The sequence below is a fragment of the Puntigrus tetrazona genome, chromosome 16 (genome assembly GCF_018831695.1).
Source record: "Puntigrus tetrazona isolate hp1 chromosome 16, ASM1883169v1, whole genome shotgun sequence".
NCBI lineage: Eukaryota > Metazoa > Chordata > Actinopteri > Cypriniformes > Cyprinidae > Puntigrus > Puntigrus tetrazona.
In genome coordinates, this window is record NC_056714.1 from 3,673,764 (window position 1) to 3,700,792 (window position 27,029).

A 27,029-nucleotide genomic window follows, 5' to 3' on the forward strand; every position below is an offset into this window, starting at 1 on the left:
TGCTGGCTTGCTCATTGTTGATTTTTGGTTTTGCAAGAACATCACTAATCAAGTGACCTCTTTTAAAGACTTATTAGAGTTATTGATGAATGAGATGCTATTTTGATGAATGAATGAATTAGCTACAGTCCATCAGTTAATTGTTATTTGAAGTGAAAAACAAATCCACCATTTTTTTTTTGTTGTTGTTGAGCCTCAAGTCTGAATCGGAAAAGAAATATGCACAGACTGAAAGCCAAAACAGTTCAAAACACAGTCTTTTCAATAAATTGGTGGAATTTGATCAAACGTTTGCCGCATACTGTATAGGCATCCTTATAGGCAAGTTATTTGGGGGGGAAATGGCAACAAAAATAAATTCTGGCTTAATTGTGATAAAGTTGGCATGTTACTGGCTGCCACATCTAGTCAGAGCGATCGGTGCCAGATCGAGCTTGTTGAGTACAAATCAACATACAAAAAGCAGGTGAAGTTGTAACTGGTTCTAGCAAGAGAACTCAAATTATTTTGATAATTAGCAATGCATATTTTAGATGCCAATGTCAATAAAGCAAAACTAATGAAAATAAAAAATCATGCAGTGCCATCTAAAGCCTATGACTAAAATTTGTAAATAAACGAGAGAGCCATTTTATATAACATCTATTTGCCTCCATCGTCTGCTCCTTTATTATGATATATTTATAAATGGCCCAGTCTTTCATTTGTTTTGAGATACTTTAATCATTTAGACTCCATCAATGTTTTAACAGAATTTGAAAGCCTCTCTTCACCTGCTTATTTATTTATTTTTATTTTCTCCACCTGTTATGTTAACCGTATTCTGGCTTGATGACACACTGGAATAATGATGGTTCAAAAGCTGATAAGTTTGAAAGGTTACTGCTAATGAAAACTGTTGGAAGGATGCGTTTCGTTTCTTCTCTTCTCACTGTGGCTTTTTTAAATGCGTTTTATTGAAAAACATAAGAAATTATACAGTTTGTGTTGTGCAATGGTCAATTAATGCATCAGAGAAATATTTATACTGTCTGACTCCTCTGGCATTTGCAAAATGATTTTATTCTCTGCTCTATGCACATGACAGAAACTTGCAAATAAACTACCTCTTAGTATATGCAGCTGAGTTAGGGACAGCAATAATAAACTGAGTAAAACAATAATAAACTGTTTTATTAATAATAATTGATCTCCTTTATCACTGACTGAAAGCCATGAAGAGGGAGACGTAAAGTATTTACAATTTTGTGGCAAAAGGTATGTATGTTAGTAATACTTTTTTTACATATCTAATTACGGCAACATGATTAACAATAACACATGGCAGATATTGTATATTGGCATCGCACTGTTCGCAAATGGGATTAAGTGGCATCAAAAGTGACAACTTGGACATATTAGTTCATAAAATTGTTTCATGGGTTCCTAATATCTGTCTCGACTTTCTGGGTCCTCTTTTCTGTAGTTGCTGTCATTATGATCAGGCCAGCATGGACTCAAGTCAAAACTTCTCCAGGGCATTCTCCAGATGTGCATAAGTATAGGATGGTGGGTAAAACTCTGTTTTCCCAGCATACAAGCACGACCCTTGTACAAGACTTTAGAAACCATGGAAGCTTTCAAGTCTGGACAGCTCTCCAACACCTAATAAGAATTAAATCAGTGTTGGCTTATATCTGGGCCAACACTATAGGGCCTTTCGCACCACCAGGAACCTTTTCAAAATACCCAAACTAATTGTGGAACTACTCATTTTTTGGTGTGTTCACACCGCAGGAACTAGGAACAGTTTTAGCTCCAGGTATTCTGTTTGAAGGAACTAAATTAGCTTCTACTTTAGAGTAGGGTCTAAAAAAATTCTAGGAACTCTCAGTGATGTCAGTGTACGCTGATTGGGCAAACGCAGCTACTCTGCATTTTTGAAAAACCCATGTAAACATATTTACGACATAAACATCAGCAAAAACAGCAATAACAGCATTTACCTGTGGCCTGCAGTGTTGTGTTCTGTTTTCCGCTTCGTTGTAAGAATTGTAAAATTTACATGAAGAACTTAGTCTCTTAGCCCATCTTGCAACTGAGTTACATTTTGTATCTGTTATCACGAAACCCACATCACATGAGAAAAACGGCATGGCATGGCATCATGGCATCTATTCACGTTTTTGGCGTTTCGTTAATGGCTTGCAAAAACATATTACTGTCAGCCACTTCACAGTTCCTACTGCTGAAAAAAAAGGCCCAAAGGAGAAATTAGTTCTGTAGGAAGTACTCTACTGGCTAGTTCCAGAACTAAGTACCAAGAACTATGCTGTTGCTGTCTCGGTATCTCTGCTGCTTTCTAGAAGATGGATATATTGCCTTTACCTGACTGAATTGGTTCTGGGGCATCCCTGGTGGGTACATAAGTTTCCGTCATGTCATCAGCATTTGAGTTGTTGCAGAGTCAACTATATTTATGGAGTCGGACCTTAGCAATGCCTACAAACAGTGCACTTCAAGTATTTATTCATGTCTGGTTGACAAATGCCCTGGTTGTCTTCCAGTTCAATCTAGATGGCCAACTATGACCACTATCGTGGAACACATCTTCCATATCTGTAGCCTCCCAGTGGATGTTATTTACTACAGGTTACTGCAGGTTTGTATCCCATTTTTGTAGGGAGTTCTGTTGGTGGTAAAGGACTTGCCTTACTCTGTCCTTGCGTTTTTACCCCCAAACTAATGACCAGACCCAGCGATCAACAAGGACCTTCAGTTGATGCTTTGTTGTCTCATCTCTCAGAACCTTTCAGGGGCTATCAACATTTCAGTCTTGCTTGAGTTAACAACCTCCCTTGTTTCCTTCCCAGTAGATGAACGCTACTGTTACCTGCACCATGGCATTTATTAAATGCTGCTTTTGGACTTAGGCTTGGGCTGGTGAGGAACGGCACCAGTGCCTGAACTGATTTGTTCCACTTTGATCCTCTAATTGTCCAGTCGAGATTAAATCTTACCCTCCTTTTCATTTTGACAGTTTGGCTTTAAATGCCTTTAAATAACAGATATAAATGACTTCAAAATCTGATAAACTACCTTAGCACTAAGATTCTAAAAAAATGCTCCTCGTTGTCCTCTTGGTGTTACTTTTTACATGTTATTGTTGAGGATTTGTTTTTTATATTTATTCAAAGAACTGTGCATTTTCCCTAGGTGACAAGCACAGAAAAACTCCAGGGAAAAGAAAATGCAAATGGAGCACGTCTACTGCAATAGACGTTCCTACTACAGTAATTTAATGAGTTCTTAATATGAAACTTTCCATAACTGGCCAATGCATATTCAGTCAGACTGCTTTAACAAGTAAGTACTCCATTGATTCTCCCAGCACAAGAGGTAGCAGAAATATGCAGTACTGATGAAATATACAAAGAAAAAAAAACAAACAAACAAAAAATGGAAGAAAGAAAGAAAGGATACAGCTTCTAGAATAAAAGTAAAAGAGTCATATTATTATAGATTATGATTATGGACTTTGCAGGTGTTAGGGTTATTAGAGCGAGACGAAGTCAAAAGCTAGCATCCACTGACAGCAATGACTTATTTTAGTTATACCTAAAGTGGGGCCTGTCTTTATCTTCCATTGAATAGATAAGCAATGCCATAGCGTCATTTTCACCTCTGATGTGTCCTACATAGCTCAAGCTGCCCACGAAAGTATAGCACTGTCCTGTTTGAGCTGGTTTAAGCTGGTCTTGGGTTGGTCATTAGCTGGTTTAAGCTGGTTATGAGTTGGTCCTGAGTTAGTTTCTTAGGACCAGCACATGACCAGCTTAACCTGTTCCTAAATGGAAACCAATTCAGTGTTGATCTCGCATTAAAGCCATTGAAGAACATTTTTAATACAAACAGAGCCTCAAATCTGTGACATACTCGGGTATTACATACATTTAATTAGGTATGTAGTAGCAATCTGACAACTAAGTAATAGGACAACTATGCACTGTTCAATTGTCTCTAATTAACAAAAAATAATTTCTCATTAAGGCAGAGATAATGACCTGAGAATGTTTGTTTGCACATCAGGTACTGCAAAAATTTCATACAAACATCCTCAGGAAAAGGCAGGTCAGTCAGCTTCAGCTGCGCAGCAAATCTCCACAATGTGCCATGAACAAGGTGGTGCTATTGAATGCAAATTGTGCTGCGTTGATACCCTTGGTCCTGGGATGAGACTGACCCAGCTATGATATCTTCGAGCCATAGTATTACTATAACAAGAAGCCTACAATGTACTATAAAAAATCGCATTGCACATGCATCTGCTTTCAGTGTAACAAAGATATTTCTCTTTGTTACACTGATCTCAGATATTTGAATGATTCTTCAACGGAATAATTAAAGATCCCCTCCAGACCTCAGTTATTATCTTTGTAACATCCATTCATCAACAAATAAGGTCCTTGAATATACATCTGGAGAAAAAAATTTGAGTTAGCTGATAGAGATTTGTTCTTTCAGTCTGTTCCTAATCTCCAAAACAGACTCAAGTGAGAAACAAAAAAATGTATAGGAACCAACACTTTCACCTATATCGTGATAAAAGACCACAAGGACAAGGTGAGACTTAATAGCAATTTATTCCTCCTAAGGGGAATTGTGCTGGCTACAGCAATAATTAAAAGGAGGTCATAGAATGGTGACAGACATAAATGATGTCATTTCCAAGCATGTGTATTTTTTTCTTTTTCTTTTTTGAGAAGCCATCAGAACCTTTCTTGAACCTCTACAAAAACCTCTATTGTGTGTATGTATGATTGTCTAAGACATGATTTTAGGGCTGAGATTTTTCATACTCTCTCGAGCAGCTTTATACGCAAACACTGCAATTTACATCACTGTTATAATTTCTAAAGATGCAATCTGATGTTGAGGTAGTAAATATAAATGTCCCAGCAAATAAACCAACAAAAAAGACGGAATTGAAGAACATGGGGTTAAAGTTCAGCTACTGCAATCTCCTACTCGGTGTGCAAGGACGACGGAAAAGGAGACATGTATGAATACACTCCGAAAATGAATTCTGATATTATACATGAAGCTGTTGTGAGATCACACAACAAAGAACCACATTTTAGGATTCTCCAGACAAGCAGCTTTAAATTATGCCTTTGAGAATAGTTGTATTGATCTATTAATCATGGTATAATGTAATGTCGCTTGTTTAGGTTGATAAATATTAATTTCTAAACAGTTCAAAGAGAAGAAATATTCTGACACAAAGGATAAATAAAAGTGTTGGTTCGTGCAGGTCATGTGAGTTAACTTGAGATGCTTAACAGACGTTATTACACAAAAACACGTTAATGGCATTTTTTCTCATTCAGAAGGCTGCATCTGTTTAAGCCTATATACCTTAGCTGCCATGTCATCAAGTGCCATCGAAGGCCGTTTGAATGTAAAGATCCTTGGAAGGCAGCCTTCACTTCATGTCATTCTTTTGCCATATTCTGATATCCTTTGCGTCCTCCAGTCACCCACAATTCCTCAATTCTGCATACATTCCAATTCCAGAAAAAAAACTGCTTTGAGCACTGAGCATGTCAAATGTCATTATGAAAAAAAACACAAAAATTCAGAGGTGAAGGCAAATATATAGGTTTTTCTTGGCAAAAGGCACAAAAGCCTTTACGTAGACCTTCGCTTACTTCTTCCATTCAATGCTGAGAAGCCTCAGCAGGACTAGATCTTGCATTTGAGACACTCTTTAGAATCATGGGCTGTATAGCTCACATTGTAATTGACCAATGACATTTTTTTTTGTTCAGTTTCACGTTATTGTAAGTGCCATTAAAATAACAGGTAGGTGTGCAACCACATGGAGAGGTCTGTCAAGTTTGTTCTTGGAATTACAATGCACCTGATGACTAATCTAATTTCGGTGTTGTGCATTTTATCAACAGCCATCAGACTCTCCTTTGGAGCACACTGGTCCATTTTTTACTGCCCACAAGCAATATGTGTAATCCGAATACAAAGCTAAACTGTCCAGCTGTGATGTTAGTGTTTATACAGAAGATATTCCCTCTCTAGTGAGGTGCAGTCCTTAATCTTGTCCTTTATATATGTGAGAGGACATACAGCTAAAAAACGAGATTACCTGCATCCAAATGTCCTTTCCTAGAGAATAAACTGATTTTTCGGGCTTTGAATGTGGTCTTTATATAAAATGTAGAATTTAAAGTATCGCGATTTTAATTAACAGTGTGGGGGTAAAGACCCTTCTGACCCTTTAAAGATTATCACACACCAGGCTGCTGGAAATTGGGTAGAAGCCAGTAATTCAGATTTAGAGTTCAGACTTTACAAAAGTGTTTCCAATGTAATGCATAGCCAAACATATCTTCAAATATTTGATTTGAGTGTGAACAACCACTTAAATGTTGCGTTTTTTATAAAAAGTGACTGTATTGGAATACATGGATTAATTGTATGAATTACTTTTACGCTTCCTCTATGTATAGCTTAACAATTTTGGACCCTTTTGACTGTTATTGGACATAAACAGCTGAAAATTTCTTCAAATAGGCTACACTAAGAAAATCATACGAGATTGGAATATCATGAGGTTCGGTAATGATGACTGTTCGTTCATGGGTGAACTATTCCTTGAAATACGTTCAACTCCCCATGTAAAATTGTTTAAAGCAGCGTTATGTAACTTTTGGCGCTCTAGCGGTTGATAAAAAGAATTGCACACATCCCGTTGAAGAACATTCTAACTGGAGCTACTTCTATAAGTTTACGTCTATGGCGATTCAAGTGTTACTTCGCAGCGGCAACGACCTGAACAGGCTGCAAGAGTCCATATATTAGCACTTATTATAAGTGTACCATAGTAATTCGAGATAAGATAAAAAGGTTTGGAAGATGAATTCATGATGTATGCTACACATTAATTATATTTAGCAAATTTTGAATACAGAAAAAGTTCTAAAATCTTGCTTTAACACCGAATCAGGAACCAATGATTTTGATGCAAGTTTACTTATGACATTCAAAGTGCATACATTTTATCAGCTGCAATTTAATGTGCTCCATGATGCCCCTGGGTCCTTTTAGTTCATCACTGGTCTGTCACAGTGGTTGTTTTTTTATTAAGTAAAAATCATCTGTGCGGCTTCAGGGTTTGTGCGATGCCTCTGAGAAATGCAAATCTACTGGAACCACCCGCAGGTTAATCAGATCTTATTAGAGCAGAAGCGATCATAAATTGTGTCAAATCCTCAGTTTGCCCTGATCCACAGATAATGGTGAAAGTTTACGGAACACCAGATCTCCATCCCCTGCACCGTTTAGATTATGAAAACTCCTTCCCATGGTTCCTGAGAAACCCGAAAGTCTCCCAACAAAGCGTTTGTAAACGGGAAACTCTACAGCAGCATGATTCGGCAGTTGATGACTGCACGATCACACGAGAATCTGCGTTTGACAGAGAAAGAGCCGGATGGATGAAGGTGTCTCAGTGTGGAGTGAAATCTTTTTACTTCTTTCCAATTTCATGGACTGGAACTTCAGTTGAACTGGAACAGATTGTAATGGAATGGGGTGCAAGAGTTAAAACCATACATGTCACACAGGAGGGCACGGAGAGCCAAAAGTTTTTGTGGAAAAGCACAATAGCATGAAAAGTACAATCTGTATCCGTTCCATCTATCCATTGGGGCGCACAACGAAAGGCACGCATATATACAGTACGTCTGTATGTATACTCTATTTTGTCAAGCTTATTCGAGTCCCCCCCCCCTTCCTGCTTCTCTGACTCTTTCAATCTTGTTTTTGCTTGGCTGTCATGGTGACATATGTTTAGTTCGCATCTGTCCCAGCTTCAGGCGAGCCCCCATGCTGAGGCGCTCTAGCTCTGGATGCTGCGTTGCCATGGAGAGCAGATTGCAATTACAATAGCACTGGTGTAGTGAGCAGGTGATATCAAAACTGCACTTTCGCCCAACTGCCAAGGGCCTCATGCACGCTATGGTAATAGTGGACAGAAACTGATGTGTAGCACATTGTAAGGTGCTCGGTCATGTTCATGTGGTGATGCTGAAGATCCGCAGAATAAAAAAAAAAGCTGGAAATATGTAAATTATTCAGTGAACTCTGTGTAAAATGTAGTTAATAAAGAAAGCTGTTTATTATAGATTTGCGGATTATACACATCAATGTTATGGAGTACTGCAGGGGTGGTTATATTTGTAGTTGAGTTCACATTTTAGCTCTTACAGTTCCATAGTTCTGAAGTCATTTTGTTGTCATTGATTAATTGTAGTTGTTGTTTTGTGTTTGGACGAATGCCTAAAGTAAGGTCTGTGGTAAACAGAAGCTTAACATATTTTCCTTTTTATGTTTTAAAGTGGCCCTTTTTTATATACATAATTGACCTTTCATGCAGTGTGTAGTGAATGAAAACATCATGCAAAGTTTTAAACCTGAACGTGCAGTGTGTATAAACTTATTGCCTCGAATGAAAGAGTGGACGCTGGATCATTAAAACGAGTCATTTTTAAACTGTTCCATTTTGAGGTCAACGTGAAACATTAGCATATGCAGTAAAAACGTTAGTAGGCGTGATGCAATAAAAATGAGACCACCGCATATCACGCAAAGGAAGGGTTTGGAAAAAATTGTTAAACAAATCGTTTGGGAGTCATTGAGCAAGTAAGGTGAAAATAAATGCATTTTATAAGACGACAAAAACCAAATATGAACCTGATAAAATGCCATCACAGTGAATACTCATTAGTACTCATTAATGTCTACTTTTTATTTCCCTTTCATGACCTCAGTTTGTTTACGAAATCGTTCTTGCAAACTACTCTAATTTAAATTTAAATTGGATGTTTTTTTCCTTCTCTTGTTTAATAGACTGGAAGATAGTGGTGGGAAGTTTTATCAGTTTATCGGCTCAGGCCTTTTGATTCTCGTGATCTATAATGAACCCTTTTTCGAGCCATTTCATTAATTTTAGAAAAATACAGCATTAATGTTATGGTTACTTCCCTAATACATCTACGTATGCACACATTGATCACACTATAAACAATACAAAACTACAATGCTATAAGAAACAGAAAAGATTCATTCATTGTTTACTTCGCATCTTATCCGACAAGTCTTTGAGTCATTCGTTCATCACGATTTGAGTTAAAATCAAAATGGGGGTCAGATTGAACTGTGAGGTAAAATAAGTATTTAAAAAGGTTGAGACAACAACACCAAATGGAATAAACTGTGTATTTACAATATCCACAGGGAACTTAAAACATCGATTATCTTTCCCGCTCAGACCGCATTGAAGCTTATAGGGCTGTCACGTGATGAACGGACGACTCAAAACCCAAAGACTCCAAACAGGTGAACTAATTCCAACACAAAACCTATAGGACGTTGCACATGCGCAAATGAACAACTCGCTCCCTGAGAGGACGCGTTCTTCCTGAGTCACAATAAAGATTTGTTCAAAACGAATGAATCGTTCAAGAACGACACATCACTACTAAAAGTGGTTTTGAATGCTAAAATGAATTCATGTAACCGTTGGTGTATAGCTTACGTTTACTAAGCTTGCCCCAGAGTAAAATGCATGTTTGAGCCGTCCCAACTGAATATATCTTGCTCTGGTATATCTTAAAATATGTCAGTGTCATTGTTCTGTGTCAGGATTCACATCTGTAAAGTTTTCTTCTAAGGCATTCTTGTAAAAGTCGTCTAAATATCGTAATTTTTGGTCAAACTGGGACTGAAGTTCAGTTAGTTTTTTTGTAAGCACTGCGCAGTGTTCATGTTCAAACTGTCTTTAAATTCATATTTAAAACTGCCTCGGCGTAGCTGAATAATCAGAACTGCGTAGAATAATCGGAATTTAGTATAAGATTTAGATTATCATAATGAACAAAACACTAAGAATCATTGTTGGTCACTGAGCTTATTTTTTGATATATTCCAAAAGGAAATGGAAATGTTCTAAACAGATAATATACATCGAATACAGACTACAGCACTCTACCGCTCGTACTCGAGAGTTAGCGATTTGTTCAAATAATGCACTTAAGGGAAGATTCTTCCTGTGGTTTGAGTTCTTTTTGAGACATGAATCATTGGCGAGGTCTGCTATTACTATCTATCGTGGAAACCTTTCGACTCGAGCAGCAAGTAACCACCTAGCAACGGAAAGCATAGCTACATGAACTATTCTGAACACGTATGACCCACCCTGGTAATTGTGAGATTTCTTCAGAGAAATAAAAAAAAAACGTGTACACAAAGCCCGACATGCAAAAAAAAAAAAACGCACAAATTTAACACCATAACATCCGTTAGCATCATTTTTAATAAAAAGCATACTTTGATATTTCCTGACGCCCACCTGTAATATTCAAAAGATTGTACAGCATACTCTGTTCTTACAAGTATAAAAAACAAATCTGAATCCAAAATCATAATCACAAATTAGAATAAATAAATTTATATATCTCTACATTTTCACTTTGACCACAACCGATAGATATGATACATTGCTAGAATGATACGACTTCCCTTTCCAAAATCATTTCATGGCATGTCCTTGTTTTACAAAAGGAAATTATAATTCGTTTTGTATGAGAATATTTGGCACACCTATAACATCATTTGATAATTTATACTAAACGTAACTGCACATAAACAATTTAGACACTGAATACAAAATGAAGAATTCGTGGACTATGCTGACAACCCCATTTATAACTAAATATGTTTGAGTACATAAAAATATATATGGCACAGTAATCATGACGGAAGTAAAGAACTGTATAGACCACTAACTGAAAGTGTGCCGCACGAGACCAAATACAACAACAACAAAAAATTGCAACCGCTCAAAATTACAATTATCAATCATGTGTTGACAGTTGTCAGTTGTGATAAAAGCTATAGATATTTCACTTTCTCACATGCATCTGCACACACATGCAATTTAAGCATGGCGTGAGCTGAACAGCATCAGATAACTGAAATAATACAGCCTGGAGTATGTTTATTAATGTAAAAGAAATCCGACTTTTGCATTTAACAGGTCATTTGGAGTGAACCTCGAGAATCCTGTTAAGAGCATATCTAGGTCATATTTCACCAAAAAAACAAGTACATTTTAAACGCATAACCTATTCGTGAATTCGATTTTGTGCTGAAAAAAGAAAAATGTGTAAACATTATACATGCAATATTTGAAAGAATTTTAATAAGCATGATACAAAACCCGTGTGATAAAATAATCAAAACCGGTGTAATAGTATTGCATTCGGTGGTATGCAGAAAAAAGGAGTATTAATTCAAAAGCAAAGTATGATAGTATTGCATTTGGTATACCAGAAAAACAAGTAATAAAAAATGAATGGAAAAAAAAATGCATATGGTGAAACATGACCTGGACATCCTTATCATACATACAAAACAGCCTCGGTGTCTAAAGCATCATTAATTCATGTCATTATCCGCTGATGCTTTTTTCATAAATTTCCTCGCGCCGAAAAAAATAAATAAAATATAAAGGCTTTTGAATCGAAGTGTTGAAGAATCCCTGAACTGAGCCATGTGCGCGTTGTGTGTCCACAGAGCAGAATTCTCAGCAAACGCAGAAGCCGACATCACGCCATGGTGTATCCGTAACTCCCACAATGCAGTGCAACCAGCAAACGATCGCGCAGGATGTCCTTGCTGGGGTATTCTGGGAGTTTCAGCATGTTGATGCTAGGAAAAGAGAGAGATCGGTAAGTGATGCTACGCTGTGAGACTCAAACCGGTTTCATTACGCGCACTTTTTTTTTTTCTATGTGTCACTCTTCCGATTCTTCATCGCTGTGTTTTAAAGCGGCTCTGTGTTTGCAGCACAGAAATATCAGAAGAGCCGCATTGCCCTCTAGTGTTTCTATCTGAACAACGCTATCGGTCCGTCTCTCACCATGTACTAGAGGTAGGCAGTAGGTTCGATGTGTAGGGCACGGCGGCGATAGTAAACTTCTGCAGACCGCTGCCGCCCATCAGAAAAGCGAATCCTCCGTGAGGTACTCTAGAACTGAAGAGAACAGCATTATTATAAAGAGAGCCAAAAATCCCTTGCTTTTTGGCAGTGACGCCTATTAGACATAGCGTATTATTTAATATATAACAGAACAACTGACAGACATTTGATTTATTTAAACCTATATAATGTTCATGCTGTGTATGTACCACCTAAACCCAATTTAAAACGGCCATTTTGGCTTTTAGCAATACCATTTTTGGTAACTGATTCACAATTAATAAATATATGGATGGTTTTACAATATTTATACAGCATGCTCATATTTATATAGCGCCAGAATACACTAAATACACGGAAACATACCTTCCTGTAACAAACTGTAAGAGAAGGACTCTTTCTTCTTGAGTGAGATTTTCAACCACTTCCCAAAACCACTGCAACGAAAGACACACACACACACACACACACACCTAATCACAACCTGGTAGATACCTGTCAACTAGTAAACACCACGGCCATCAGGAAGTTACTCTTGTTAGTTCTGACCAACTTTCTGACTAGCCATCACTGTTACTGTTTATGTATATTATCCGTCTCTGCGAAGCTGGAGCCGATTGGATACCTGTATAACAGGCTCCTGCAGGTCATAGCCACTTGTGTACTCCGTGTTCTTCTTCCAGTCCATCACATCGATTTCAGGCATGCCTGACAACAGCAGTTCCTGCTCTCGCGAACAAAACACGGCAAGCCGTCAAACACACAATATAAGACATTCTTAACAGTCCAAAAATATATTCTATCGTCATTTACTCTCATGTCGTTTCGAATACGCCAAACAAAACGTACATCAAGGGATGTTTCACCCAAACATGAAAATTCTGTCATCACTCAACCCGTTTCAAACAGAAGAACGTTTGGGTGAAAATCACTTTAAGTCTGTTTTGTTTTAATCATAGTCTTTTCGATTGTGTCTGCAGTCATTAAATGCAATTAATGACATGATGTGTAAATGTAGCCAATGAAAACAATACGTAAAAGATTCATCATGGAAACAATTGAACTTTTTAAACAATTCTCGTGAATGGCTGTGCTTCCGTAACAGCATATATAAACACAAACTATTGTTTTGCTCCTCTGTTGTAAATTCTTCATTATTTAGATGTTCGTTTTCTTTACATTACGCAACTTGGTTCCAGTTTACTTGTGCATGTCACGACATAACCCCGTTTTTATGTTGTGGATCAATCTTGCATAGATTGAGACTGAGCATGCTTATTAACTTTTATTTTAGCTCATAGCTCATTGTACTGGCGTTCAGGGCTTTCATCTTCCTCCATACCACAGCGCATGCTATAGCTGCGGCTGTTGTTGTTGGTGTGAGTGCGTGTGCGTGTATCTTCAGTGAGCACAGGAGAGAAAAATAGCAGAGAGAAACTCCAAATGAAAAATGCAACATGAGAATATAAAGAGATAGAAGCAGGAGTCTCATGCAGAGATGAGAGGAGGAATCTACTGACCAGCTCATATTCATCAAAGAGCTGGATGAGCGAGGGGGGGATGAAAGTGTGAAAGCCCTGCAGGAAGGCATTGATCTGCGGCTGGATCGCTCGGGTCATCCTGAGCTCCGTCACCAGCTGCACATACTCCGCCTGACACACACAGAAACATGACAAATCAGACAAAAAAAACCCATCATCATTCACTTCTTCAAAATCACAGACAGACTGCTTTGTTCTCAGCAGCCTGAGAGACTAAAATAAGGGTAAACGTACCTGATTATAATAAAAGAAAAGTACTGAAAATTACTTGAAATGATGGAGACACAACTACTAAGTTTTAATTGCTATAAATATCAGCCTATTAGACTCAAATGTTATAAGGAATTGGGTCGTTTTACCCACGGTTTACAGTAGAGTTGATTTCAGTGGTTTCATTATAGCTAAAGTAAAAATGCAATATTTTAACGTGCACAAAAACATTCAAAAGTTTGATACAGGCTCAACAATGCCATAAAAAACATGGCATGTAATATAGTAAAATATTACTTAAGTAGACTTTAAAATGTAACTTGTTTCAAAGCTGAATTTTCAGTGTCATAAGATCCTTCAGAAATTAGTACTCTGTCCAGTGTGTTTCTTATCAACGTTGAGAGAGAACATGTACAACTCACCAGGATTTTGAGTTTAATATATTCAAAACATAGAAATGAAACATTTCTTCTTCTTCAAAAAAAAATCCTTACAGAACATCTATACGTTACCTTGTTGTCTTGGGTGACCTGAATAGTAGTTCCTCCTGGTTTGAGAGGGACCTCTTCCATAGTTCCAAACACATCTGTCTCTACAGAGAAGGTGAGCTCAAGGCCAAGGTCACTGATGTCATTGTCCAGAATCCACTGAAGATTTTTAGCATACTCTGGGTCAATGGATGACACATCCTGATAGCTCACTGGGATACCTGCAAAGATCACACACAAAACTCTTCGTATCAAGCATGTTGCAGGCACTCGTGTTAATGACTACGTTTACCAGAATATCGGTTTAATCAATTCGTGGCAAATGAGCTGATATTAGATATATGAACATAAATGATATGCATACGATTATTCTTGTGCTTGTAAACACAGAAAACAAGCAGAGTGCTTTCACACTTGGCTCAACTGCTTGATCCGAACCCAAATTCGATCGTCAATAGTGCACTAAAGCACCCTTAATTAAATCATATCAACTACGCGTCTATACAAGTTCCAATCTGCATGAATGCACGCATAAAGCAGTATAACAAACAGATTTGAGTGGAGTGGGTTACCCAGTATGTGCTTGTAAAAGGAGCGTGTGAAGTAGATGTTCACCAGCTGTCGATGATAGAGAGCCAGACCCAGGATTTGACCAGCAAATCGGAAGTAGTTTAGATGATCTGGGTTTACAGAGGAGTTGCTGTTGGGTTGAAACGTGGTACCTGTACAATAATTGGAGAGTTTGAATTACTTTCAAAGCAAGTACATAACTACACGGCACACTGTCTTATCTGTTGCTGCATGAATGGCAGAGTCCCACCAATCATTTCTTTGCTTCGTTTACATAGTCAAGAGTTACATCCACCTTTCTCAGTTAACGGCCCAAGCGGCTCACTGCAGACCCTCAGACAACATCAAGCTTCCCCTCGGCAGTGACCAATGAGCTTCTTCACACACTAAAAAATGAAAAAGCCATTGTCTGGCTCAAATCTGATCCAGAAGAAGCCACCGGCATGCTTTTAGCATGCGAGACCTCATGCTAAAAGCAGGCTGGTGGCCTCTTCTGCACTTCTGTTTTTATAGAATGCATTTTTCCCCCCATTAAATCCGTGCATATAATTTGTATTGTAATGGTACGCATTCACTTCTGTACAGCGACTTAAAACCAGTCATTTCAGCAGGAAATCACAGCGCTCGTGTGGGAGTGAACAATTCCCCCCACGCGGAATCCAAAATGGGTTCAAACTGGTTTCGCAGATTTGCGTATGTGTGCCAAAACCCATGCGTAAATTTGAGTAGGATTGACTTTTTATCCGATTGCAAAATTGTGCATAAACTATGATGGAAACACATTTACTGCATAAATTCCTCAGAGCGTATCGAAAAAGTCATGTGACTATGACACGGGATAACTCGAACGATCCAGTTCACACAGCAACTATATGTTGTTATGGTCATTCTGAAATGGATGAGTAAATTTCTTTATAATACACAAATGCGTACTCAAACAGCAGCATCCGCATTCATAAGCATCAGCAGCATTTATTATCTTTCATCTGCTCACTCTGAGGTGCAAGTAGGCTAATCTGCCTATACATGAAATTATTATATCAGTGCCTTCTATATTCTTGTTATTTATTGCCACAGTTTACCAGGAAGTGACGTTTTTGTTCTTTTTGACTTGTTGGATAGAAACTGAAATGCATCCTTAAGTGACACTCCTTTTTCGTATTAATTGATGAATTTGCCAGATCACCAACGAAAGAGAGTGGTATCACAGTAAAAAGCTGATAGGTGCCGTACTGTACATAAGATTTTTACCATCGGCTGATTGTGTAAACAGTGCATAGTCCGGGTTGATGATCTCATTGGACAGAATGTCAAACCACTCTCTGACCACCCCCTGACCCTGAGAAAAGGACAGAATAAAAAGTTATTCATGGCATTAATCCTAGATGTACTCCATTATAGTGAAATCCAAGAAAAAATACTTTAAAACCTGGTAAAATAGCAAATACAAGCATAATATGCACAAATATGGAGCCACTTAAAGCAGAATCTGCCTTCTAAGATACTTCATTTTGGTCAGATGGTAGCCAAACTAAGGCTGGTTTTAGTTTTTTGTATAAATATACTTACATTTCATCTAATAGCATTAAAATAATAATATTAATAATAATAATAATTTCATATATATGTATACTGTGGAGCTCTGCATGGCAGATTTTAGTCCCAATTGTAAAAAAACCCAAAACCACCTGCCTCCATTTCCATAATTTTCAAGAACAGAAGCTTGGTAAACTTCTACATGCCAAAATATTAGAGATGAAGAGATTCCCAGAAGAAATGCTCACACTTACCATTCCTTCTTCGCCGTGAAAACGCACTGCAATGCCTTGTTTGAGTTTTTCATTCGATGACTTGGACACAACCTCGCAGCTGCTTCGGAATATTGAGTCTGAAATGCAGTGATAAAAGATGAATGAAGGAGGTGAAGCCTGAAAGATGAAGAAACTTGAGTGAAGAAATAATGAAGAAACTCTTCTACCTCTATGAACGAGTAGGATATCGTTTTCATTAACTGGCCGGTGCACCATATCCGAGTCTGGCTGTCCGGCCAGAAGATGTTCATAAAACCACTCGCACCTGTCCTTAAATGGCTAAGGAATAGAGGTAAACAAAGCTCCATTACAGAACTGACTTCATTCACAAAACCCTGTTGCGCTTGCATCCAAAATGAATCCTTAGGCCAGAAACTTTTTGCAAATTTCTATCAAAGTTAAATTGATACATTCATAAAACTCTTATTTGTATTATTACATAAGGCTTAAAAAGAGCCAGTTAGCTAGTTTATGTATAAATATGACAATTATATTTTTGACAATTAAGTTAATGATCACTTTTGTTTTTACACTCAAATTGAATATGCAGCTGTATTCATATATTAAAATCATATAGCGGTGTCGTAATTTTAACATTGAGAGATAAGATATGGGAAAGCGCCAAGATCTCCATTTCAAAATAACTGAAATTCTTAAGTAACGGCAGTCTTTAGTTTATAAAATCATACAGTATCCATCTATACCTTTATTGGATTTAGATGAAATGCTAGGAAGACAAATATTTTACTCTTGAGAGTAACATGAATACACGCGTAACACATCAGGCCCTTTGGGAACTGACGAGCGATCCAATTAGGAAATTGTACATCAATTCCAAGAGCTATTTTAGTCTCTCGTCGTGCTTACCTGTCCTTTAATAATATGCATGAAGCGAGACATGAGCTCGGGACATTCCAGCAGGAAGTGGAAGTGGTTGAAGATGATTTTGGGATTCCTGAGAGCAGTAAATGGGCGATAGTGAGAAATCGTTTTCAAGTATAGGTCTCAACGTGTTCGTGTTCATGCATGCAAACACACCACTAGTTAATTCAATTAAACTTTATTTACTCATCCTCGTGTCATCCCAAACTCGTGCACGTTCTATAACTTCAAAAATTTAAGAAACAAACAAGCTAAATACTTACTGATCCCAAACCAAACCTCAGAAATACCATATAAACATATCAATGTATTAATGCTGTTCACTTACCTCGTCACGAAACACTTGAGCACTTCATCGTGTTTACAGACAAACTCGATGAATCGAGGGGAGGTCATGCTAGATATTAAAGAAAAGACAAAATGAAATAAGAGTACGCGGGGTCTCAGACTCGTTGATGAGAGTCTATAAATTATGCGTTAATTAAAGAGTTATTTAATGGTCTAATAACATTATATTAGAAGAGGCAGTGAGGTCAGGGTGAAGAGTGAGCACACGTCTATTAAAACGCTCATCTTGGTTCTGCTGTACTTCCTCTGAACTTTACATGGGTCACATTCCACACTTCTGTAGCTTTTAGCTCCACTTCTATAAAGTTCTCATGCTTTTATCAATACTTTTATCCCAAACGGCCTACAGCACATTCAAGCAATTCATTTTGTCACCCCGGGTATCAAACCCGTAACCTGCCAGCCAGCACCATGACCACTGAGAACTCAAAAGTATGAATATTTCCGAACAAGTTGTTCGCTGTGGTTTAGATTCTAAAATTGTCTGTGTAAAATGCAAAGAAACTTGGGTTCAGTTCTCACTATTAACTAACTATAAACTACGACTTTTGCCTGAATTACCTTCTACACGCTTATTAGTAGTTAGTACGGTAATTGTTAAGCTGTAGCATACGGTAAGTGCTTTGCAAGTACTAATAAACAGTAAATAGCAATATGCATGTTAATAAGCAACTAGTTAAAGGGTTAGATCACCCCAAAATGATGTCATTAATTACTCAACCTCACGTCGTTCCAAAACCATAAGACCTTTGTTCATCCTCAGAAGACAAATTAAGATATTTCTACTGAAATCGGTGAGCTATCTGACCCTCCATAGACAGCAATACAACTCAAATGATCCCAAATCCTGAAAAATAGTAAATACATCAGTAAAACGGTCCTTGTGACATCATTGGCTCAACTTTAGGTTAGCGATGAATGAAGGTATTACGGGTTTGGAAAGAGCAATTAATAACAGAATTCTTATTTTGGGGTGAACTAAACCTTTAATAGTAAGAATCGGTCCGTATACTGAAGTGTTATCGAAACGTTTAAGTTTGAGGTTAGTCTTACCCCTGTGGCATCTGACAGGAACAGCACATGTAGAAAGCCTGGATGACAGCGCTCAGGCGATTGGCTATCATGGAGATGACATCCTGACCGTCTGCGTAGCCCTCCGGCGTCTTCATCACTGACTTGGCGTCCAGCAACAGAGGGGGATTCTCACTGGGAACAGAAGGGTCCACCTCTTGCTTTTTCAGGAAGAGTGATGCGATATCATTTCCTGAGGACGAGGTTGTTGCGTCTGTGCTCTCCTTATCGAGCTCGGTGGAGATGAGGACCAGCCATTCATCAAGAGAGTGCCACAACAGCTCCAGAGGCTAGACAGCAACACAAGAGAGCTTCAACTTCAACACGGATGCGTTGTTCAAGACCAGAGCAGGATGTGCTTTGTGAGACAGCATTTTCGCAGATATTGTGTTTAACGGCATCCTTTGGTCAAAATGTTATTTAAACATTTTGGAAAATAACATTTTTGGCCAAATTCAAACATAAAGTAGCTTTTTGCATGTTGTTCCTTTTTTCGTAATTTAATTTTTTTAATAAATAAATAAGAAAAATAAATAAATAAATAAAAAATATATATATATATTTTTTCTTTTTTTTTTTCTTATTTAATTTTTTTTTTGGCTGACCCTGTTATATCCTTGCAAACAAAGTTTTGATTACATTTTGTTAGTGGCAAAATATGTTCATTATAGATCACCCCAGAGATACTTGTATGGTGTATTTTCAAATTTTAATATTGATCGAATTTCTGGGACTGGGACAAGAATAATTTCTAAAATAAAAATAAAAGTCAAGAACATTTTCAATATCCCATGTAAAGTGGCTATATACACATTGAGTGCAAAACATTTGTTAACCATTTGTAAGTATGTTCTGAATATAAGTTTTAAATCTGGTTTAATCATAATTGTTAAAAAAAACTAGAGCCAATCATAAACGATAATACTTATTAATTGTAATTTTGTGCATGCCTGTGTTTTAAGCCAAATCGGTCACATTGTCCATTGACCAATGCACGCCACATGAATCAAACAGAACATCGAATAATTAAACCTTTATAATTAACATTTAAATAGGTATTTGTTGGCAATGCGAGGCTCCCGCTGACCTTAAACACCTGGTTGCGTGGCGTCTTGTTTCCGTTATAACCCATGTCATTCCCGTTGTTTGGGGAGGATGGTCCAAGACAGAACACATGACAGAAGATCCTGATAATTCTGAGCAAACTCTTTGTTTGGACCTCGAAGTTGCTGGACAGACTGAATAGAAACAAAAAAAAGAGTTGCGTGAAGTTCTTCATAAATACAATTTCTCAAGAAATATGGATAACCCGAGACGCACCTCAGCAGTTTATGTCCGTTAGTGGTGGCCACCTCAGCCAAACTGGTCAAGATCCTTTGGTAGCTGGTGTCGGTCTGCTGTGAAACATATTCTAGAACCTGCCTCAGCTTAAAAAAAATATCTAACATGTAAAAAAACGCACATGTACGTAAACGATCAAAAAACATAGATGAGAAAAAGAGCAGTACCATGTTCTCTTTAATGTCATCATTCGGAGTCATCTGTATCAGGGTCTGAAACAGTCTGCTATGGTGCTGGATGAGAATTTCACATGTTTCACCATAACCACCCTAAAAACAGTTCCACGTGAGATTTAGTATCCTGTAACTATATAATACAGAGAATATAGTATAGGTGTGCGGCATTCACCTGCACACACAGGTCAAGCGGTGTAACCCCATTCTTGTCAGCCAAATATTTAGCTCCCCTGAGGAGCAGTATCTGTGCGGTGTCCCTCTGACCATGACTGCAATGCAACAGTAAAAGCGCGTAAACCGCATGCATATCAATACTTTCCATCCATGTGAACGACATCAAGAGTGCACATGAACATAGACGTCTTCATTGAACCTGGAAGATCTGAACGGGTGAAATTCAAGATTCTAAGTAAATAACAGATTTCCTTTTGATCCTCACACAAAGCCATCCAAATGTCTTGGATCTAGTTTAAGGCCCAGCTTGAGGTCCTTTCCCAAATCCAGTTTGCTTCCCGACTCTCTCCGCCATTACTATTAAGATAAAAGCGCCAACTAAAATGACTTGGATGTAGCACACAAGTCATACGGATAAATAACAATTGCTTAAAATTTGTGAAAAGATACCTTCAAATGATAGTGTCATTAAACTGTATGATCTACTTTCCATGAAGCTAGCTGTAAACATGTTAACAACTAACTAATTTGCTCATATATATATATATATATATATATATATATATATATATATATATATATATATAGTTCAAATCCAAGCGAGTTGGAAAATGAAGTGCTGCTTAAAGATTTATTTGTTTTAATGAATCCACGTTCACAACCGATGCATTCCCACGACTTTTTGGTTATTCCAGTTATCCGGAACAAACGTGTGTGTGGTTGATTTACGGCACACAAGCGTCGCAGGAATGGAATTACAAGAGTCAGAACAGGCCCATTGTTTCGTGTTTTAAAAGCCTTTCGAGCATATGTTTAATTATTCTTTTTAATTATGACTTGTTAGCATGTTAGCGTCGATCACATCATCATCGGCCCTGAGTGGACTGATATCGGTGGCAAAATGTAATCAAAACAAGAGATGGATGGAGTGCCGTTGCTCAGCAACTGAGCTCATGCGAGCGTATCCAAAGCTGCACACTCAGAATACCAACAGCGGCATCTTCATCAGGCTACATTCTTATTAGCCTGCCCTTACTTGCAAAGAAACTTAAACTCCTTTGTCATACTCATCGAAAGCTGTGTGCTGAAAGGCTATATACTGGAAACGGAAAAAAAAAAAAAAAAGATTATTCTAATTACGTTACTTGTACAGTCAGAAAGCGTCCAGCTTCAGTCACTGAATGAAAGTTAATTTTCTTAAGGGGCCGTGTTCTAATTGTTGACCACATGGGCCTCTTTTCCGGTTCAGGCCGGAGCGAAATAAACAGTAATCATGTTACACGCTGTGTGTTTGTGTCGGCAGCTGGGGTTGATGTTTGTTAGCTGCTCACCTGCAGGCAAAATAGAGCGGGGTGGCTCCAGAGACATTGGGCCTGTTGATGTCCGCTCCGCTGTCTAAGAGGCACTGCACTGTCTGTGAGAAACAAAAAACAACACATGGAACTTAATAAAACTGCTAAAGCGATCCCTTTTGAACTACACGCTGCGGATGGAGATTGATTACAGTCTTGTGTCCATTCTGACAGGCCACGTGTAAGGCTGTCTGGCCCATGGCGTCCTCCACGTCCACATTAGAGACGTGCTGAACCAGGTCATGAAGTAGCTCTGTCCTTCCATTCACCGCCAGCCAATGAATCTAATGACATGAGAGAATGACAAAGAATACAATTAAAGTAAATACAGTTAGTAAAAAAATTACTATATTTACTAGTGCTGTCAATCACATCCAAGATATATGTTTTTGTTTACATAATGTATTTGCATGTACTGTGTATGTTTATTATGTATGTATATATATATATATATATATATATATATATATATATATATATATATATATAGATATATATATATATATATATATATATATATATATAAAAAAATTATAAAATATATGTGTGTGTGTGTGTGTGTGTGTGTATATATATATATATATATATATATATATGTGTGTGTGTGTGTGTGTATAGACATAAAATATTTTTCTTATATACATGCATGTGTTTGTATTTGTATATACATAATAAATATACATAGTATACACACATATATATTACATAAAAACATTTTTGAGGCTAATATTTACATTAGACAGTGTTTTCCTTTAGTGTGATAATTAATATAAAGCGCACGTTTTAAATTGTTTTATGTTTTTGTACGCATTTTTATTTTTTAATGATTTATATACCATGTCACAAACAGTTTTTAATTGCTGTAGGCGACACCGAAAATAAGTAGGTAAGTAAATATGTGAATAAAAATGCATGTATGTATGTAAGCATATAAAATGCAATATTCAAACCATTATTATTATTATTACTGTCGTTGTTGCTTGTGTCAAATGCTCAGTTTTATCATCACACTCACAGCAGTGAGACCTTCGTTATTGCAGATATTAACATCAGCATTGTACTCTAACAGCCTGCCCATACACTTCTTCTGTCTGTGAAAACAGAAGAAAACATGCTTAGACTATATACACGATTCTCTACCCTTCCAGCAGGTGGCAGTGATAAACCCTCCGTTTACCCGTTTCTCGCGGCCAGATGCAGAGGTGTGCAGCCGGAGATGTCCTGATAGTTGGGATTCGCTCCACGCTTTAACAGAAGGACAAGACACTCCACTGATCCACAGCTGCAACAACAAACAACAGGGAACATATTCATTTTAGATCATCAAAATAAACATATCACTTTATTACGTTTTTGGATATTTAACAAATACTAGAAAACGTGGTAACTTACTTGGCAGCAATGTGCAGAAGGCTTCTTTTAACGCGTCCAAAGGCGTAGTTGACGTCGAACTTTGAGTTTAAAAGCAATTCAGAAACTGACCTACGAGGGAGGAAAAGTTAGATTAAGCTAATGCGGTCAAAGAGTATGAAGTTTAAAGGAGACGCAGGTTTATCAAGGCCTTTGTTAGGTATTAAAGGGTTAGGCATTAAAGCACAACAGTGACACTGACCTGTGCTGGTCAGCCATGACCATGGGCATGAGGGTGTACACAGCCGTTTCACTGTCTGCCACAAATAACACACACATTTCAAATACATTCCCTTTCAAACAACAGCTTTGGAGAGCGGAAAATCTTATTCTAAATGTAATATATATCAGGGGGGTGCATGATGGATCAAAAATGACAGTTTAATAATAAATCAAGAGAACAGTCAAAAGTACAGTTTCCAAATGATTCTGCAATTTAGCGTACAAATTGATGATATTTAACATTTTTTATAACATCATATATCCATTAAGAAAAAATAAATACAATTGTACACAAATAACCTTTTTTCGGTTTTGTTTTTTTAGATTGAGCTCATATTGCTGAAAAAATTTAAACATATAAAAAACATTGTTTGTAGTAGATTGTTTATTATCCTTTATAATTCCTTCTTCTGTGTGTCAGGGACAATTGTGTGTATGCGCATACATAGGGGCTAAAAATGTGTGCAATATGTCCACTTAACTGTTGCTGTGCATAACATCTCCTAAAATGAACAGTTATAAATAGGGAAAATGTATGCTACTACTACTACTACTAATAATAATAATAATAATAATAATAATAATAATAATAAATACTAGAAAAAAAAAGAGATAAATCCTCCATGTCCGTTTTGAGTGTATCACGTGGATATCCGCAAATAAATTGCAATACAATTATTTAAATTATTTTAAAACAAACACTGTATGAATGGCAGAACATACGTATGTAGTTTGAAAACACGTTCCTTTTTTTAACCGTATTGTTTTTCTTCTTCGTCATTTGATTGCGTTGCGAAATATGACCGTTTTCGTGTGAATCACCCAAATACAATTGTCGGTATTTTGTAGTAAATGACCATATATGGACAAAGGTGGATGAACTTGTACGGCCGTAGACAGGGATCCTTGCCGGAAGCCGAGACGATTAGAACGTATCAAGGATCTCCTTGACAACTTCAGCGGTCCTCAAAAATAAGAACGTTTGTATTGTATCGCGTGACGTCTCACCTTCTGGGAGTTCCACGGTCCTCGCGCGGCGCAGGGAGCGCGTCAGTCGATTCAGCTGTACATTCAAATGCTCCATCGCCCGTTCCATCATACGAGATGTCCAACACGGAATTCAGCTCATGGAACACGTATTACCTCTGTCTCTCTCTCGGAAAAGCCAAAGCCTCGATCTCTTCCATCTGCTGTCGGATGATGCGCTGCGTTCACGACTCATTCCCCAGCACAATATCCCTCCATCGCTTTCTGATTCATTTTGGAAAAATATTTCCTCATGGTGTCTTTCTTCCTGTTTTCATTGCATTGCATTATGGGAAATGTAGTCTGCACATGACGTGGCTCCATTCAATAAATTGGCCGTGGGCCTTTAAACTATTCAAATCGTATTTATTTAAATGTTATACATTATTCAATGATCACAACTAAGATTCAAATACTAATTAGGAAATGTTTGAATTAGCATATTTATTACAAAAAGAATAAATATGAATAATTGAGAATAATTATACACATGTAGCCTACACTTCCAATGTTCTGAGATTATGATTTAAGATTATCTCAAACTAAATTGCTTAGCAATATTAGCTTGTTTTAGTAAATGATTACATAGGATAATGAGCGAAAGTAAAATTAGTTGCTTAGTTAAAAGAGATTAGGGTCTTAGCTCCGCCCCCATATTTTTTTTTGTTTTTGTTCATTATAATAAACAAAAAGAAAAGAATAGAAATAGAACAGAATAGAAAAGAGGAGTTAGTTTTTTTGTGTGTAAAGAATATAATTATAATAGGGATTGCTGTTAAAGGGTCAGATAAAGATAGAAAATATGCATTTTAGCCAGTTCAATTAAAATGTATAAAATATGTTTTATTTGTGATTTGAAGATAATGCTCTTTGGTAAAAAGAGATGGGCCACTCTGTCACTTTGCTTTAGATCCTATTTAAATTATATCTCGCTAATGTGGCCTAGTGATCATTACACGTGAACAGTTCAATTTAAGTCCCCTATCGCTTTAAAAACCCCTCATTGAAGTCTCACGATCAGTAGATGGTAAACTGATGACAGGCTTGAGGAAAAATACACTGCATTGTAACTTACCTACTATAGTATTAATAATATTTTTTACGCCGGGCACACTGTATTTTTTTCGGCCCAGCACTATCAAAAAAGCTTAAATTGAGCGGGAATCCTCCCAATCTGGCAACACTGTATTCGAACGCGCGTGAAAAAAAGAATGTTACGTCACAAGAGAGCATTTCTACAAGCGCGCTTGATTTCAGTCGACCGAGAATCCTTCCAGTAACGAAGACGATTAATACCTGACCAGATTTTTAGTCTATCAACACACAGAAAATATCGTTTTATACAAAAACGGGTATAAAAAACGGGATTCGGTGGAGCTCATTTCACACTACTGACCCAAGAACAGCCCAGCAGGTTCTTTTTTTCTCTATTAACTTATTTATTCTTTTTTTTTGTTGTTGCTGGAAATATTACTTCAAATTAAATTGCACTTACAAGTAACCTTTTCACACAATTGAATACATTCATTAAGTTTGAGCCTTGACATACAATAATATCGCTGAATGTAATGTTTCCTTACAGTTAATTGCATGATATTTGTTATGAAATAAATAAATATTTATTTATTTATTTGCGGTTAGTTGATTTTTGTTACTTTTTATATGGTAAAAATGTACTGATCGACTAAAATGTTAATATCAGTTTTATTGAAACTTGTGACTCTAATTATATATACATTATAAATGATAATGTATGTAAAATCATTTAAAATTCTATATCCTTATTTGTTCTTGAGGGCGAAATCAATTTCCCTTATGGCCTCTGTTGATAATTTCGGTTGTATTCTATGCCACTTTCTAGAAAAGGAAACCAAAATGAAGAAGAAAAAAGGCACGGGTGCGTTCTTCCAGCGAATATGGAGAGCTGTGAAGTCTACAGTGCTGTGTTGCTACAGGGGCAACAAAGTAGAGCCTTTCAGCATCGAGCCAGTGGCTCAGCAAGATCCAGCAGATCTTCAGCCAGGTCCACGGAGCTCCGACTCGGAGTTAAAGACTGACCCGGCCCGTCTTGTCTCAAGCCTGAGTTAACAGAGGTCTCAGGTCCACCCAGCGTGGAGAGGACACGTACCAGCGATCCGGCTGATCTCGAGCCTTCCTCTGTCTCGGGTCCATCCGGTCTCCAGCTGGCACCTGACAGCGATCCAACCGGTCCTGATCCATTACCTGTACCAGCTCCATCCAGCCTCGAGCCGATGGCTCCTCAAGATCTAGCTGATCTAGTCACACTTCAGTCCAATCTTGAAATGACACCTGATCCATCGCCAGAACCTGTCCCAGGTCCATCTGGCCTTCATGCGAAGTTAACAT

The 27,029-nt window shown here is 37.5% G+C and overlaps 1 protein-coding gene across 3 annotated transcripts; it reads right to left on the minus strand.

Moving 5' to 3' along the window:
* Positions 1–10,354: 10,354 nt before the first annotated feature.
* hace1 (HECT domain and ankyrin repeat containing E3 ubiquitin protein ligase 1) lies at positions 10,355–25,307 on the minus strand. 3 transcript variants are annotated; one of them, XM_043261375.1, is made up of 24 exons: positions 24,645–25,307; positions 23,617–23,671; positions 23,397–23,486; positions 23,182–23,286; positions 23,020–23,095; positions 22,157–22,288; positions 21,984–22,066; positions 20,651–20,747; positions 20,470–20,571; positions 20,282–20,388; positions 20,049–20,199; positions 18,944–19,251; positions 17,871–17,939; positions 17,528–17,615; positions 16,828–16,939; positions 16,640–16,737; positions 16,101–16,188; positions 14,852–15,001; positions 14,304–14,500; positions 13,561–13,692; positions 12,666–12,764; positions 12,407–12,477; positions 11,981–12,094; positions 10,355–11,769 (listed from the first exon to the last, which is right to left on the minus strand). In XM_043261375.1, exons 1-24 carry the CDS (start codon positions 24,733–24,735, stop codon positions 11,667–11,669), a joined length of 2,718 nt encoding a protein of 905 aa, XP_043117310.1. In that variant the 5' UTR covers positions 24,736–25,307; the 3' UTR covers positions 10,355–11,666. The 3 variants fall into 3 exon arrangements, with proteins under 3 accessions (XP_043117310.1, XP_043117311.1, XP_043117313.1); XM_043261376.1 differs by lacking the exon at positions 23,617–23,671; XM_043261378.1 differs by lacking the exons at positions 20,651–20,747; positions 22,157–22,288; positions 23,020–23,095; ... (2 more) ...; positions 23,617–23,671; positions 24,645–25,307 and having other exon boundaries at positions 21,984–22,060.
* Positions 25,308–27,029: the final 1,722 nt, after the last annotated feature.

Coding starts and splice junctions, on each gene's coding strand:
- hace1 (XM_043261375.1), bottom strand. CDS start 24,735: ATGATGGAACGGGCGATGGAGCATTTGAATGTACAGCTGAATCGACTG. Junction 16,189..16,639: donor TTCACGGCGAAGAAGGAATG/GTAAGTGTGAGC, acceptor TCCTTTTCTCAG/GGTCAGGGGGTGGTCAGAGA. Junction 12,095..12,406: donor TTACAGTTTGTTACAGGAAG/GTATGTTTCCGT, acceptor TGTTCTCTTCAG/TTCTAGAGTACCTCACGGAG.